Below are 17,408 nucleotides of genomic sequence, written 5' to 3' on the forward strand. Positions count from 1 at the left end.
CCACTACTATCCGAAAATTAGCAGCCTGCTCGTCGAATATCCAGTGATGGATGAGCAGAAACGTCCCCCCAATTAAATGCTGGAAAGATTGAAGACACCGGCTTCAGTTCCTGCCACAGGCTCTGAGCTACTGTCACCATCCTTCATCCAGGCTGAGTCTGAAACATGCCTGGGCTCCTGTGTAACATCATCACAGTCTGTCATTCGAGAGAGAGAGTGACAAATTGGCGGTGGGTTTAAGCTGAGGGTCACCCTGCCTCAGGCGAGGGGAGAGGTCAGGAAGGAGAGTCCTTCATGGTAACCTCAGCTGGTGTGGGGATTGAACACGGGCTGTTAGCATCGCGCTGCATCGTAAACCAACTATCCAGCCAACTGAGCTAACCGACCTCTGTGCAAACAGGAAGGTCACCGATCCCCACCTCTGTTACTCTGCCCTACTTTATAAACCTGAAGCAGTATTCATAGGATTGAGAATGTAATAAACACAACTTGACAATAATGTGATCAATGGACTTTGAAACAAAATTTTGAATGCAGTAGACCTTTCATTTCTACTCTGAAAAATGAATTCCAGCACAGCTTTGTAGATTGTCATGCTTCTAGTATTTCACACTGTGCATAAACAGGTTGGGAGTTCTAATTACTTATTTATTTGCATCATTATAATCCAGCACATGCTGCCATGGTGATCTTCAAATAAACTAATTATTCTGCTTATCTACCTTGTTGAATCTGTCCCACTGCAGCTGATCTACTGTTGAAACCCTCATCTAAGCTGCTGTCACCTCGAGACTTGACAATTCCTATATTTGACACGTTGGACAATCTCCAATATCTCATCCTCGGTTATATCCATGTCAGACATGTTCCGCTGCCTGTGTTCAAGCGAGCACTGTCCTATTCAACCACCACTTCACATCCATTGACTTACACTGGCTACCAATGAAGCAATGCCTCAGTTTTAAAACTCTCAGCTTCGCTTTGGAATCTCTCTGTGGCCTCACTCCTCCTGGGGACGATCATCTACTCCGGCTGCACGCTGCCAAGATATGCATACTCCTCTCATTCACAATGTGAATCCTTCCACCAATGGCGGCCATGATTATCCATGATTTGGAGATGCCGGTATTGGACTGGAGTGTACAAAGTTAAAAATTCACACAACACCAGGTTATGGTCCAACAGGTTTATTTGGAAGCACTAGCTTTTGGAGGGCTGCTCCTTCATCAGGTGGTTGTGTGATTACTTGATGAAAAAGCAGCGCTCCAAAAGCTAGTGCTTCCAAATAAACCTGTTGGACTATAACCTGGTGTTGAGAGAGTTTTAATTTCAGTTATCCAGGCCTTAAGTTCTAGCACCTGCTCTTTATCTCCTCCCATTTCACTGTAGAAAGCCCCAAACACTGCCTTCAAAGTAGAACCACAATATAACCGTACTTTTCACAATTCACTATATTCTTCTGCGTCTCACACAGTAAGCTTGCCATACTGGGGATTAAAATCAACAAGGTAAAAACAATGACTGCAGATGCTGAAAACCAAACACTGGATTAGTGGTGCTGGAAGAGCACAGCAGTTCAGGCAGCATCCAACAAGCAGCGAAATCGACATTTCGGACAAAAGCCCTTCATCAGGTTTATTCCTGATGAAGGGCTTTTGTCCGAAACGTCGATTTCGCCGCTCATTGGATGCTGCCTGAACTGCAGTGCTCTTCCAGCACCACTAATCCAATACTTGGGATTAACCAAATGCAGCCTGGGTGCACCTTTGCACCTCTACACACTTCACAAGTGTAGACAGACCATGGCCTAGCGGTACTATTGCTAGACTATTAATCCAGATAATGTTCAGGGGAGCGGGGCTCAAATTCTGGCCATGGCAGATGCTGGAATTTGATTCAGAAATATTCTGGAAACGTGATGTTTGATGATGACTTTGAAAGCATTGGCGATTGTTGGGGAAAAACCCAGGCAGTTTGCTAATGTCCAAATCTGCTGGGTCTGCTTACATGTAACTCCAGATCCACAGCAATGTGAGTGACCCATACACCATGAGGGAGAGGCAATGATGGCTGACCCAGGCATTGACGGCTGTGTACCATGAGCAAGTAAAACAACATGCCCCCTTCCTAAAGTTGGTTTGCAGCTGCTGCAGCAGTAGCAGGTAATTAAGATGACAAATGGAATATTGCCCTTTATTGCTAGAGGGATGGAGTTTTGTTTTGAAGGTGTAACTGTGTACTGTACCTTTAAGAGAGAGAGGAACCTAGCAAGGACTGACCAAAACCACAGTAAGTGCTGAACAAGCTAGAAATATAATACTTGGTTGAAACAAATAGCTGGAGTTGTGTTGCCATGGAACAAAAACAAATTCAAAGTCGGCCAATCAGTTTAAGTTACGCCCCAGATACCAAAATCCAATTGAATTTGAATTTTACTGTTTGGGATGACATCAAACCAATCCGATGTTTTGGGTTATAAAATGGTACATTTTGAACAGTTAGGGGGAGAACTGCCAAGCACCAACAAGTATAGACTGCTAACCAAATAGCTCTCTGAAAGATACCTGTCCATAAGAAAATGTTATGCAGCGGAAGACCGAAGAAGAGATGACCCAGGAAAACCCAGAGGAAAGTCTACAGAGGAAAATCGACAATGCTGGCTGATTTTGAAAAGTGATTATTTTCTCTGTAAATCTTAAACGAGCTTTCTTTAAAAAAAATCAGACCAGTATTGTAGAGTGGAAGATAAAAGATAGGTATAAGAGAGAGGAGTTGTAAATAGTTGTTGTTTTAATGTTCTCTGTTGGACTTAAAGAATAACATTATTAAATCTTACTTTAAGTAGTGACCTCTGGGGTAGTCCTTTGCCTCTCAGAATTTAACAGATCACTGTGGAAGGTGAGCTCCTCGGGGTGTTGGGTTTAAATTAGCAGAGGGGTTTACCAAGTGTCATAACAGTTTCAAATGGGGGGGTTACACTGCAGTCGAGAGTGTGGTGCTGGAAAAGCGCAGCAGGTCAGGCAGCATCCGAGGAGCAGGAGACTCGATGCTTCAGGCATAAGGCTTTCATCAGGAATGTGGGGTTACGCTGTTAAGGTCACACCCGGAGTACTGTGTGCAGTTTTGGTCTCCCTACTTGTGAAAGGACGTACTGGCACTGGAGAGGGTGCAAAGGAGGGTCACTAGATTGATTCTGGAGTTGACGGGGGCTGTCTTATGAGGAAAGGTAGGAGTAGACTGGGACTATACTCATTGGAATTTAGAAGAATTGGGGGGAGGGGAATCTTATAGAACCTCAGAAAACGATGAATGGAATTAATAAGATAGAACTAGGGAGGTTGTTTCTACTGGTGGGTGAAACTAGAACAAGGGGGCATAGCTTCAAAATAAGGGGCTGCAGATTTACCACCGAGTTGAGGAGGAACTTCATTACCCAAAGGGTTGCGAATCTGTTATCATAGAATCATAGAAACCATACAGTGTGAAACAGGCCAATTGGCTCAACAAGTCCACACCGACCCTCCGAAGAGTATATCACCTCGACACATTCCCCGATCCTATTACTCTACATTTCGCGTGACTAATGCACCTAACCTACACCTCCCTGAACACTATGGGGTAATTTAGCATGGCCAATCCACCCTAACCTACACATCCCTGAACACTATGGGGTAATTTAGCATGGCCAATCCACCCTAACCTGCACATCCCTGAACACTATGGGTAATTTAGCATGGCCAATTCACCCTAACCTACACATCCCTGAACACTATGGGGCAATTTAGCATGGCCAATTCACCCTAACCTACACATCCCTGAACACTATGGGTAATTTAGCATGGCCAATTCACCCTAACCTACACATCCCTGAACACTATGGGTAATTTAGCATGGCCAATTCACCCTAACCTACACATCCCTGAACACTATGGGGCAATTTAGCATGGCCAATTCACCCTAACCTACAAACCCTGAACACTATGGGGCAATTTCACATGGCTAATTCACCCTAACCTACACACCTTTGGACTGTGGGAGGAAACCGGAGCACCCGGAACAAACCCACGCAGACACTGGGAGAATGTGCAAACTCCACACAGTCAGTCACCCGAGGCTGGGATTGAACCTGGGTCCCTGGCATTGTGAGCCACCGTGCCGCCCAGTGGAATTCCCTGCCCAGTGGAGCATTTGAAGTTTCTTTGTCAAATGTTTTTAAGGCAAAGATAGATAGCATTTGAACAGTAAAGGAATTCAGAGTTGTGGTGAGCGGGTATCAGTGGAGCAGAGTCCACAAGATCAGCCATGATCTTACTGAATGGTGGAGCACGCTCGAAGGGCCTACTCCTGCGTTTATTTCTTGTGTTCTGAAGCTCTCTTTCCCTCTATCTCCGTTTCTTCCTTTAAGATACTCCATAAAAACCACTGACATCTACCCTACTATTTCTGTCAAAATTTTGTGTCAAAGTTTGCTTTATAACAGCCCAAAGAAGCACCTTAACACATTTATGTTAAAGGTGCTACATGAACACAAGTTGTTTTTGTATTAAAACAACTTCTTTGGTTCTTTGCCCATATCTATACCTCTGCTGTTGTCATCCCAGTTGACGATAATGTGATGTGAGGCGCGAGATTTATACATATATTAGCAATCAGTCTTAGATTTTTGACTTTAAAATAGCAGCATATGTTGGATTATTGTTGTGAATGATAAAAGGAACAATGGCCAATGTCAGTGTTAGAAAGGAAGTTAAAATGCCCTTTAGAGGAGGAATCAGCCATCCTTCCCTGGTCTGGCCTACATGTGACTCCAGCCCCAATGCAAAGTGTTGACTCTTCACTGCCCTGTGGGCAATTAGGGACAGGCAATCAATACTGGGCCTAGCTAGTGATTCCCTCTTGCCATTGATGAATTTTTTTAAAAAGCACGGACTTTCTGAAAATGTAATGCAAGTTTTTATTATGGCGGTGATTTATGACAGTGGGACAAAAATTGGAGGTCATTAGCTTGCTTTCAGTTGAGAATAATCAGAAGTACTGCATTCAGTTCTGGTCTCCCAGCTGTAGGAAAAATGTTGTTAAACTTGAAAGGGTGCAGAAAAGATCTACACTGATGTTGCCGGGGTGTTGGAGGGTCCGAGCTATAGGGAGAGGCTGAATAGGCTGGGACTCTTTTCCCCGGAGCGTCGGAGTCTGAGGGGTGACCCGATAGAGGTTTATAAAATCATGAGGGGCATGGATTGGGTGAATAGCCAAGGTATTTTTCTGGGGCGGGGGAGTCCAGAACAAGAGGGCAAAGGTTTAAGGTGAGCGGGGTAATATTCAAATGGGAGCTAAGGGACAACTTTTTCATAGAGGGTGGTGTGTGTATGGAATGAGCTGCCAGAGGAGGTGGTAGAGGCTGGTACAATTACAATGAAAAGGCATCTGGATGGGTATATGAGTAAGAAGGGTTTAGAGGGATAAGGGCCTTGGATATCTGGTTGGCATAGTTGAATGGAACTGAAGGCTCTATGACTCTATTTTAGATTCAAAAATCCAAAAACTGAAAGCTTGAGGAGCTGTTCACAGGAAACCTGCCTGGGATCAGAAGTAAGTACTGTCTTTCTCCTGGAAAGGTGTACTGAACAGTTCAGGAAAAGCACAGTCACCTCAGCATAAAAGTTTGGATTATGAATCTTCCAAACCAAAGGTGTTTGGTTGGAAACTGCAGGTTATTAAAAGCTGAGAAAGTCTAAGCTCTCAGTTTGGAGAGTATTCAAATAAGATTACTTCCCAGAGAAGAACTGGGGAAAACAGATCGAACTGAAAGATTTGATATAGACAAGTAGTTTTATGAGATTTCAGTCTCTAGAATGTGTCATGTCAGAAGCAGGATGAGATTTTGCTTTGCTGTGTGTTTAATAAACTTCTGTTCTATTGTTGAAGAAACCCTGCAACCTTATGTGACCTCACTTCAGTGAAGGGCCACTATATTAACTAGAGCAAAAAGAATTATCAAAGTTTCATTCTGGGATCAGACTTGTCCACTAGCACTATCAGCTGGGACCATAACTTTAATACTTGACAAATGTGATCACTGATGGACAACCAGCATGATAGATGAAATATTTAACTCATGCCGTTGGCTACTGTGATGGTTAATCGCTGACACATTTTTATGAAGATGTTCTTTCAAATCAGAACATAAATTTAGTGCATAGAAAAGTAAAAGTTGTCCATGTATGCAATACAGTTAGAAGCTTCATATCAAAAGCAAAACAAAGTCTCGACCAACTCCAGCCTATCACCCTCACCTATCACTCGAAATTTTGTTTAATTGACTCCCCCCAGTTTCGTTTCCAATTGAACAGTTAGACAATTCCTTTCTGAGTCTGTTAACATAAATGTTTCACAATTCTGACAGCCTAAACTTTCTCAGTTATAATAATTTGAAGACTTCGATTCAAATTCTCCTCATTTGAAAACTCCATAAAACCAAAACGCTTCAGAATTGTGCCTGACTTCTTTGAACTTAAACTGGTTCCCCTAGGAGCTCCTTTTTGCTCTTCTGATCCGAATTCCTGACCCTCCCGAACTGAGACCACGAACCTTCTGTTCTGAACTCAAAACTGAAATGAGTGACTTTCTTAGCTGTTGTAAACTCAGCACGATGGACATTCCACCCATTAACACTCCAGGGGCTCTCCCAGATCCCTGGCTGCAGTCATATGCTTTCTTAGAGTTGATGCACTTTAGTCATTGCTTCCGATTATTTTCCGATTATAGCTTTCATCACTTTGTGCCATCTGGTTATTCCAAGCTGTTCCAAACAACTTCTTCCCTCATCTTTTCAAATCCCATCACAACTGTTAACATCTCTTCTAAAGCTTCTCTGTTCTAAAGAGAGCAATCTCAGCTCCTCCAGTGACTCAACACATCGGAGGTCTTTCAATCCTGGCATAATCTCCAGAAATCTGTTCCGGACCTTCGCAAAAGCACTGGCACCTTTCTTAACATGTGGCGTGCAGAATTGAACATAATATTCCAGCTGTGACCTTCCCACTCCCTTTCCGACATGACCATCCTTGGTCTTCTCCATTGCCACAACAAACCAAACCTCAAATGAGAGGAACACCACCTCATCCTCCACCTGGGCAGCTGACAGCCCGGAGGACTCAACACTGAGTTCTCCAATTTCAAATAACCTCCCTCCCCATCCCCCGACTCCCTTCCCAGCCCCTCCCACTGCTCCCTCCCACCAACCGGATTCATTCCTCCCAATAACCAACCAGGTCATGCCCTCTGCCGGCCTTCACCCATCCTCACCTCACCAACCCTGCCCCCGCCTCCCCCTTTATCTGCAGCTCCCCCCCACACCTACCCCCGGTCCTGAAGGAGGGTTACACCTGAAACATTGCCTTCTCCCCCTCCTGATGCTGCCTGGCTTGCTGTGTTCTTCCAGCCTCCTGCCTGTCTATCAATGATTCAGAAAAGGCAGGTTACCTGCCACTGAGAGTGTATGAAGTTGATCAGGAGCCAGCTGCAAAGGGACACGAGAGAGACATGAACCTTGACTGCAGCTACTTCTACACGTTGCTCCCGGCAACACCACAAGCCCCGCCTGTGTGTATCCCAGAAGATGAGGCTCCAAAATGGAGGACAAAATAATACACCAACAACTGATAAGTGCCACATTCCAATGCTTCTGTCTCACAGGACCTATTTTCCAAATTGGAAACACTAGAGAACGACAAATCTGACCTTATTCCAGCAAATTCCACCTTCTGAGTGACATAGGCACAGGTGTTAACCTGGAAGAGACACACAAGAAATGCAGTGAATTGAACATTTCACAACTGCAATTTGATAGATGGATTTTGGAGGGGGGGGGGGGGGGTGTAGATTGGCATTAAAGCCACAAGATTGCTTTTGTTTTAGAGTCCAGATCAGCTGCGATTGGATTGAAACGTGGAACAGACCTGAAGAGCTGAGTGGGCTGATTCTGTTCCGAAGGCAAAGGTGAGGGCTGCAGATGCTGGAAACTAGAGTTTAGATCAGAGTGGTGCTGGAAAAGCACAGCAGGTCAGGCAGCATCCGAGGAGCAGGAAAATCAAAGTTTCGGGCAAAAGCCCTTCATCAGGAATGATGATGATGAAGGGCTTTTGCCTGAAACGTCGATTCTCCTGCTCCTCAGATGCTGCCTGGGCTGCTGTGCTTTTCCAGCACCACTCTGCTTCTGTTCCAAAGGTGATTGCAACAAGCAGGCAGAGGTGATCTGTTTATCGATCGAAGTTTGGAATTCAGAAGCAGTCCATGGCCACAGTGAACTGAAAACTGATCGCCAACTTACCAGGTTTTTCTTTAACCGCCACATGTCGCTGCGTCCAATGTACTGGTCCTTGAAGGTAAGCTCTACCAGGTCAAGCGCCACATCCTGTTACAGATTCAGACAGTGAGCACCCACAAGGGTGCAATTACAGCCAGTTGGAAATTAATACCCAGCTTCCAAAAGCATCATCTTTTAACACAACCAGTGAACAGACTGAAATCTGGGGTACATTCATAAATAACAGGGGGAGGAGAGGGTTACCATGAAATACATACATCTCCTGATACTCCCACGCATTTTAGCCTCAAAAAGACACAGACAGAAACCCCACAAAAACCAGACACTCTCATCAGAGCATTGGACAGGTCTCAATGTAACAAGCTCTATTTACCCGCTGGTAAATGTAGAGACCCTGTCCCCTTCCCCCGTGAAGCTTTTAATGTGAGAGATCACCGGGTGTCTGTACCATGCATGTCTCAAAGAAAAACTAGAGGGTGTGTCTTTAAGGCGAGAGGGGAAAGTTTTAAAAAGGGAATGAGGGGCAATTTTTTCACACAGAGAGTGGTTCATGTGTGGAATGAACTGCCAGAGGAAGTGGTGGGTACAGTTACAACATTTAAAAGATATTTAAATAAATACATGAATTGCAAAGCTTTGCGGGGAGCTGGGCCGAGTACAGGCAAACGGGACCAGTTTAGTTTCGGAGCATGGTCAACATGGAATCGATGGACTGAGGGGTCCGTTTTCCTGCTGTATGACTCTACAAAACAGGAGCAGAGTTTCCCAAATGGAAGACAGGCGGCTGCCAGGCCAGAGAGAGAAGGTTCTTTTTGTTGGGTGCTAACTGCAAGTAAAAAAATTGAGTTGGGTGTGAATCAAGCAACATTCAGAAAGAGCGGCCTGGATTCCAGTTCCTTATCCTCTCAGACCCTCCCCAGGGCGGGCAGGGGAAGAGAGGGGTGTGGACTTGGTAGGCTCAATGGCCCGTATCCACACTGTGGGAATTCTATCATTCTAAGGTAACAATGTACAGGTGGCAGAGAAATAAGTGCAGGAGATAAAAACAAAACACACCACTCACCTTGGGATCCACAATATTGACATAGACATCCTGGTAAGCCCGAAGTTTAAACACCTGGGCCACACTCTGATCCACACTAATAGTTTCTGAGGCAAACAACAGGATATGTAATTATATTTATGTCATAACGAGCCTCAAAAGGAATTTATTTCCATGCCCCCCCACCCCCCCCAACATACTGATGAGATTTTATTTGAAGAAAACAAAGCTGCTGCACAACTATTTTTGCCGTCCATAAAGGTTCTTGGGCCTCCTGCTGCTGAACCTCCGAACAGGTGGCTGCGGGAACTGCACCTACAAGAAACCAACCCAACATCCAGGACTTTTTTTCCACACGCACACACACACACACAAAATAGAGAATTGGGGAATAACTGTAGCTGGTAAGGTTGGAACTGGACAGACCTTCAAAGTAGCAATGGAAGTCTGAGGAGAAAAGTTTACAAGAATTTATCAAAAAACATGGGGATGACACTAAAGGCGGAATGAGATATGGAGCTAAATACACCAGGAAACAGGAATTTTGAAAAGGATTGAGAGAGAGAGAGAGAGAGAGAGAGAGAGAGAGAGAGGGAGAGAGAGAGAGAGAGAGAGGGAGAGAGCGAGAGATAGAGATAGAGATAAAGAGGAAGCTGAAGGGAGAGATCAGACCACAGAAGCCTGTCTCTCCAGGTTGGGTCCACAAACAGGACAGGTAGTCTAGGATTAAGGACCTCAGCTGGTGTGGACTGAGATGATGTGGAATTTCTTCACAGAGAGGGTGAAGAATCTTTGGAATGGTTGAGCCCAGAGAACTCTAGAAGATCAATCACTGAACAGTCACAGATTGGCTGATCTTGAGGTAAAGGTCTTGTGGGATCCAGACAGAGCTGGGACAGACTCGAGGGGCCGAACAGCACACCCGTGCTCCTGTCTGATCTCCCATGTTTCTCGTCAGTACAAATGAAGCTTTGTAACAGGGAGGGATCCTAAACCAGCACCTCCTGACTGGAAGAACTTGGCAGAAGAAGAGATTTACTGAATGCGTCAAAGCAGGGACATAGGCTTTCCTCTGTGCCTCTCGATCACAGATTTGGAGCCTACCCTTGGTCTCACTCCAGAGGCATTCGGGTCACGTCAGCTCACAGCTGCTGTCTGTAGCCTGCCCTGGAAGGGGGAATGGGTGATTAATTAGATGTAGAACCCACTATAGTGCGACAGGGTTACCCCAGGGATCCCAGCAGATAACTAAATAAACCCAGAACTGTTACTTTCAAATAGAAATAGAAAAAGCTCAAGCCAGTCAGCAAGGCTCTTCCAAGAACACCCAGCTTGAACCATTGACCAAAAACTCACTGGACTGGCCACATAAACACAGTGACTACAAGAGCATGTCAGAGGTGAGGAATATTGCAGTGAGTAACTCACTCCTGACTCCTCAAAGCCTGGTCCCACCATCTCCAAGGCACAAGTCACGAGTGTGGTGCAATACTGCCCACTTGCTGAGCTGGGGGCTGCTCCAACAACACTCAAGAGATTTCACACCATCCAGGACAAACCAGCTCCTTGATCGACACCACATCCTCAAGCATCCACTCCCTCCCCCACCGATGCTCAGTAGCAGCGGTGTGTACTGTCTCCAAGATGCATTTCAGACATTCACCAAAGATCCTCAGGCAGCACCTTCCAAACCCACCGCCACTTTCACCAAGAAGGACAAGGGCAGCAGATACGTGGAAACACCACCACCTGCAATCTCCCCTCCATCCTGTCTTGGAAATATATCACTGGCTCTTCTCTGGGTCAAAACCTTGGAATTCCCTCCCTAACGGTATTGTGGGTCAATGCAATCACATGGATTGCAGCAGTTCAAAAGGCAGCTCACCACCACCTTCTCAAGGGGCATCTTGGGATGGGTAGGCCCAGCCAGCGATGCCAATGTCCACGAGTGAATGAAGAAAAGCACCTTTACTTTCTGTCTGGTGTGTGTGCCTGGACTGCTGAGAATGTCAACACTTTCTGCCATCATTTTAGATTTCCAGCATCCACAGGTGTCGGTTTCTGTTTTAAGTTTAATATTTGAAGAGGTGCAGTGACCCCTGCTCTTGCCTGGGCTAGTGTTCTTCCCTCAGTCAACAACAACCTAGCTAGGCCTTCCTCTTCTTCACAGGTAAGGCCCTGTGGAAAATGCCACACTTCCCTTTTGTAACATGTCAATGTTCTCGTCTTCCAGACACAGCATTTTAAATTTGGCATCTATCTTCCTTACACGTCCTACCTCAGCAATGCAAAACTCCTTGACCATAAGTTGCTTTGAGAATGGAGAAAGACTCTTTTCCCATGTGTGTTGATTTTTAAAAAGAAAATTCATCCTTGTGATGTGGGCAGGAGTTTGCTACCTGTCCAAGAATGCAGTGGTAAACTGCTCAGATATTTCAGGGGGCACTTTAAAGGACCAGCCACAAGATTAGGGGTTTGGAATCACACCTCACCAGGCAAGAAGGTAAAGATTTCCTTCTGTTAATGGATGTTAGTGAACCAGATGAATTGTCAACTGGCGATAATTTCAAGATCAACCTTCTGAGGTGATTATTAAACATAAAATGCCACCAGATTTGGGATTCGAACCCATGACCTAAGAGCATTAGCCTGAGCTTCTGGAGGTCACTGATCCTGTGATACACTCCTGTCTGTGACTGATCCAAACTCAGTTCTGACTTCACAACATCAATTCGGTGACGTGTGTAAAATTAGTGGACACCCCTGTCTTAGTTCTGATGTTACTGTTTGTTTGTATCAGCCTGTTTAACACCGACACTGTTCACCACCTGCTAAATTCCACTCTTGCCCAGCCACTGCAGGAAACGATGCAAAATAATTCACTGGGTTACCTTTCTGCAAGTCTTCTTTCAAAGATTTCACCTGAAGAAGCAGCGGGCTGTGAATAATAGAGACAATATAACAATGATTATGCTCCATGTACGGGGAAAGGGAAGATAGGTCATTTGTAAAATGACAACTGCATTCTCTCCCTCCCAGCCCACAGCAGGTATCCTGAACCCTGGCAGGGGATAGAGAACAGAGTGGGTGGACCCATACTCTTTGCTGCAGTGTCCATCCCCCTGACCATGCAGTCCCCTACGATTGCCACTTTCCTGCCTGCTCTCCCCCTCCTTCTCCTGCTGGAATGGCTTCTTGTACCATGATCAATTCGCTCATGCCCCCACTCTCAAACTGAGAGGAACTCAAACTCGTTGCAGAAGCTGACACTGCTGCACACCTGTCCTGGAGGTGCCTCCTCTACCTGCCTCACTCTCACTTGCGGAAGCACGACCCCCCCCCCCCCCCCCCACCCCCCCCACCCCCCACCCCCCACCCCCGTCCCTGACCACTCACAAAACAGCCAGATGATCCAACTCTCAGTCAGTGCTGCACTTCAAGTGTAGAGTCATAGGTCATGGCAACCCACCCTCAATCACTCCCATCTGGCACCCAACCCTGATGCCACACTGGGATGAGGTGACACAAACAGATTATAGGAAGGGTATTATTAAACTAGAGAGGGTTCAGAAGAGATTTAACAGGACGTGGCTGGGAATGAAGTGTTTTGAGATATCACAAATAGACTGGAAGGGCTTGGGGCTTCTTTCACTAGAGCATAGGAGGCTGAGGAGTGGCCTTAGTGAGGTTTATAATATCAGAAGGGACAAAGCTAAGGTGAATAGCAATGATCTTTTCCCTAGTTTGGGGACTTCCAAACTAGAGGCATATCGTTAAGATGAGAGGAGAAAGATTTAAAAGGGATATAAGGGACAACTTTATATAGAGAGAGATATATGTGTGTGGAATGAACTGCCAGAGAAAGTGATGGATGCAGGTACAGTTACAAGATTTAAAAAGCATTTGGACAGCGACACGAATAGAAAAGATTTAGATGGACATGGGCCAAGCGCAGGCAGGTGGGACTAGTTTAATTTCAGAACATCGTGTGGACTGGTTGGACCAAAAGGGTCTGTTTCTGTGCTGTATAACTACATGAAGATTGATGCTGACATCACTAATGCACTAGACCCACGTAAGTCATCTTCCAATATTCCTGCACACCCACACCAATTTTTCAACCCCAGTCTCATTTAGTTCGAGCAAAGCAAAAAAAGCGTTGCTGCTCCTCCAGCACAGTAGCACCAAACTGTTTTTGACTGTCTAAAGATATTGTAGCTCTGGAAGTTAATCACAAAAATTATACATTAAACCTTTGGTGTTGCACATGTAACAAGAAAGGCTCTGTGCCTCACAAGTAGTAACATTCAACTGAAAGCAATTCACTGCAACCAAGTTGCTGTATTTACCTGTACTCATCATTAATATGTGCAACCTCCACAATGTCGCCCAGCTTCACCTGAGGGAAAACTTTGGGGTTCACCATCAACTCATAGTCTGAGGGAAACAAGAGGTGAAAAGTATGAAGCCAACAACAACTTGCATATGTGTAGCAGCTTCAGAACAGCAAAAAACACAGGTGCTTCACAGGAATACTGAAAAACCACATTCCACACAACAAAACAGTGCCTTCCAAACCTGTACCCTTTATCAGCTGGAAGGACAAGGGGCAGCAGATACATGGGAGCACCACACATGCAAACTCCCCTCCATGATAGTCACCATCCATTGGAAATTTATTGCTGTTCTTCCAGGTCAAAATCCTGGAATGCCCTTTCTAGAAACATTGTGGGTGTATCAACCCCACACAGATTATAGTAATTCAAGGCAACAGCTCATTGTCAGCTTCTCAAGGGCAACGACCAGTGATGCCCACATTCTGTGAGATAGCTTGAATAACAGCGAGGTCAGATGACCGAAATCCCGGTCAAAGAGGTTCGTTTTAAAGTACATCTTAAAGACGAAAGAAAGGTTGAGTACCAAAGTAGCTTACGGAAGGAATTCCAGTGTTAATGTTCCAGAAGTGGAAGGCTCCACATCCAATAGGATACCAAGTAAAAATGGGGAAGGTCAAGACATCAGCACTGAAGAGGCACAGATCTTGGGCAGCTTTGGGATTGGAAAAGGTTACAGAGTAGGAAAGGGCAAAACCATGGAGGTATTTGAAATTAGATTTGAATTTTAAAATAGACAAATTACTTAACTTAGAGTCAATGTGGTCAACAAGTACAGGAGTGATGTATTATTGGGAATTAATGAGTTAAGACATAGACAGCAGAGTTTTGGGTAACCTCAAGTTTCAGGAGGTGAGCTGGGGGGGTGCTTTGAAATGGTCATGGCCAGAGATTGCAAAGCCACGGACAAGCGTTTCAGCAGATCATAGAATCCCTACAGTGTGGAAACAGGCCCTTCTGCCTAACAAGCCCACACCGACCCAAACCCATTCCCCTACCCTATTACATTATGTTTACCTCTGACTAATGCACCTAGCCTACACATCCCTGAACACGATGGGTAATTTAGCATGGCCAATTCACCCTAACCTACACATCCCTGAACACCACGGGTAATTTAACATGGCCAATTCACCCTAGCCTACACATCCCTGAACACCACGGGTAATTTAGCCTGGCCAATTCACCCTAACCTACACATCCCTGAACACCACGGGTAATTTAACATGGCCAATTCACCCTAACCTACACATCCCTGAACACCACGAGTAATTTAACATGGCCAATTCACCCTAACCTTCACATGTTTTGACTGTGGGAGGACACTGGAGCACCCAGAGGAAACTCACGCAGACAAAGGGAGAATGAGCAAACTTCACACAGACTGAGGCTGGAATCGAACCTGGGTCACTGGCGCTGAGAGGCAGCAGTGCTAACCACTGAGCCACCGTGATCAGAGACAGGGACAAAGACACGAAACATGACAAATGCAGATACAGACGGTCTCCATTTTTTGACAAACGTGCAGTTGGTACCTCATCAAATGACACTGGAATTACAAGCAGAAAGGGAGGACCTCAGACAGCTGTCCCCAGAGAGTCAATAGGTCAGAGACAGAGTTTGTAGAGTGCACTGTGTTGTAAGTGATGGCCACATTTAGCAAGAAAGGGAGTTCCAGGATTGTGACCCAGTGACAGTGAAGGAACAGTGATATATTTCCAAATCAGAATAGCGAGTGACTTTGAGAGGAACTTTCGCGTGACGGTGTGCCCCTGTGTCTGCTGCCCTTGTCCTTCTCGGTGAAAGTGGCGGTGGGTTTGGAAGGTGCTGCCTGAGGATCTTTGGTGAATGTCTGAAATGCATCTTGGTGACAGTACACACCGCTGCTACTGAGCATTGGTGGGGGAGGGAGTGGATGCTTGAGGATGTGGTGTCGATCATGGAGCTGGTTTGTCCTGGATGGTGTGAAATCTCTTGAGTGTTGTTGGAGCAGCCCCCAGCTCAGCAAGTGGGGAGTATTGCACCACACTCGTGACTTGTGCCTTGGAGATGGTGGGACCAGGCTTTGAGGAGTCAGGAGTGAGTTACTCACTGCAGTATTCCTCACCTCTGACATGCTCTTGTAACCACCGTGTGTCTGTGGTGAGTCCAGTGGAGGAGTTTCTGATCAATGGTAACCCCCAGGATGTTGGTAGATCAGAGCACCTACCTCAACGGAAGGGGAAGCGTTTTTTTTAAATAAGAAAACTGACTAACGAGGGTGGGGCTTTGGTAGAAACACGACAAAGTGTTTATAGACAATAGGTGCAGGAGTAGGCCATTCTGCCCTTCGAGGGTGAGGGGGAGGGGGAGGGGGAGGGGGAGGAGGGAGAGGGAGAGGGACGGGGGGAGGGGGGTTGGGGGGGGGAGGGGGAGGTGAGGGGAGGTGAGGGGAGGGGGACGGGGGACGGGGGAGAGGGAGAGGGACGGGGGGAGGGGGACGGGGGGAGGGGGAGGGGGACGGGGGGAGGGGGGGGTGGGGGGAGGTGAGGGGAGGGGGAGGGGGACGGGGGGAGGGGGACGGGAGGAGGGGGACGGGGGGAGGGGGACGGGGGGAGGGGGAGAGGGAGAGGGACGGGGGTTGGGGGGTAGGGGGTGAGGGGGGTGGAGGGTAAACCCTGAGCAGGATCCAACAGTTTTCTGCCGCAGTCACTGGGGAGAGGCCCAGGGGGAGTCTGCACCGCTCTCCCGGGCCCAGAGCCCCCCCCTCACACACACTGTCCCGGGCCCGGGCCCCCACACTCACCGCTGCCGCCGAAGCCCTTCTTGTGGATCCACAGTTTATAAACTCGGTTGGTTCTCATGGTGACACCGAGCGCGCGTTCCGGCCTCTCCCGGAAACCGGGAACCTTCCGACCACCCGTGTGTCAGTCCGGACACATTTCCACAGCGCACCGAGTGGTGGGACTGCGAATAGCCTCCGGGGAGGTGGGCGTGTGGGGCAGGGGGCGGGGCAAGGGGCGGGGTCAGGAGCGGGGAGGGAGGCGGGGAAAGGGGCGTGGCGGGAGGCGGGGAAAGGGGCGGGGACAGGAACGGGGAGGGAGGCGGGGAAAGGGGCGTGGCGGGAGGCGGGGTAAGGGGCGTGGTGGGGCGGGGAAAGGGGCGTGGTGGGGCGGGGAAAGGGGCGTGGTGGGGCGGGGAAAGGGGCGTGGTGGGGCGGGGAAAGGGGCGACTGTAAGGAAGTGAGTATTGTTGGTGGTGTTGGTGGAATGAGCCTTCTTCAGGCAGAGACAGTAACTTGTTACTGACAGAGCACTGCTGAGAGAACTCAAGTCAAGGAGGATCAAGTACACATCTCAAAAAACTCTATCCTTGCTCCACAGTTAACACCAACATTGATGGGTGTAGTGGACAACGAAGAAGGTTACCTCAGAGTTCAACAGGACCTTGATCAGATGGGCTGGGAAGTGGGAGATGGAGTTTAATTTGGATAAATGTGAGGTGCTGCACTCTGGTAAGACAAATCAGGGCAGGACCTGTGCAGTTAATGGTTGGTGCAGGGGAACGTTGCTGAACAAAGAGACCTTGGGGCTCAGGTTTGTAGTTCTGTGAAAGTGGAGGCGCAGGCACACAGGGTAATGAAGAAGCTGTTTAGTACACTTGCCTT

At 47.1% G+C, this 17,408-nt stretch overlaps 1 protein-coding gene across 1 annotated transcript in view; it reads right to left on the reverse strand.

The window, feature by feature from the left end:
• Nucleotides 1–16,703, reverse strand: part of LOC140487814 (GATOR1 complex protein DEPDC5-like) — a 64,014-nt gene extending 47,311 nt beyond the window's left edge. Inside the window, exons 1-6 of the mRNA XM_072587096.1 lie at nucleotides 16,548–16,703; nucleotides 13,718–13,805; nucleotides 12,260–12,306; nucleotides 9,390–9,475; nucleotides 8,330–8,413; nucleotides 7,741–7,790 (exon numbers count right to left, since the gene is read on the reverse strand). Of these exons, the coding sequence (XP_072443197.1) occupies nucleotides 7,741–7,790; nucleotides 8,330–8,413; nucleotides 9,390–9,475; nucleotides 12,260–12,306; nucleotides 13,718–13,805; nucleotides 16,548–16,605 (413 nt within the window). The 5' untranslated portion in view covers nucleotides 16,606–16,703. The remainder of the gene's footprint in view (nucleotides 1–7,740; nucleotides 7,791–8,329; nucleotides 8,414–9,389; nucleotides 9,476–12,259; nucleotides 12,307–13,717; nucleotides 13,806–16,547) is intronic.
• Between the last annotated feature and the right edge of the window lie 705 nt (nucleotides 16,704–17,408).

This window comes from Chiloscyllium punctatum, chromosome 17 (assembly GCF_047496795.1).
Source record: "Chiloscyllium punctatum isolate Juve2018m chromosome 17, sChiPun1.3, whole genome shotgun sequence".
NCBI classification, from domain to species: Eukaryota; Metazoa; Chordata; class Chondrichthyes; order Orectolobiformes; family Hemiscylliidae; genus Chiloscyllium; species Chiloscyllium punctatum.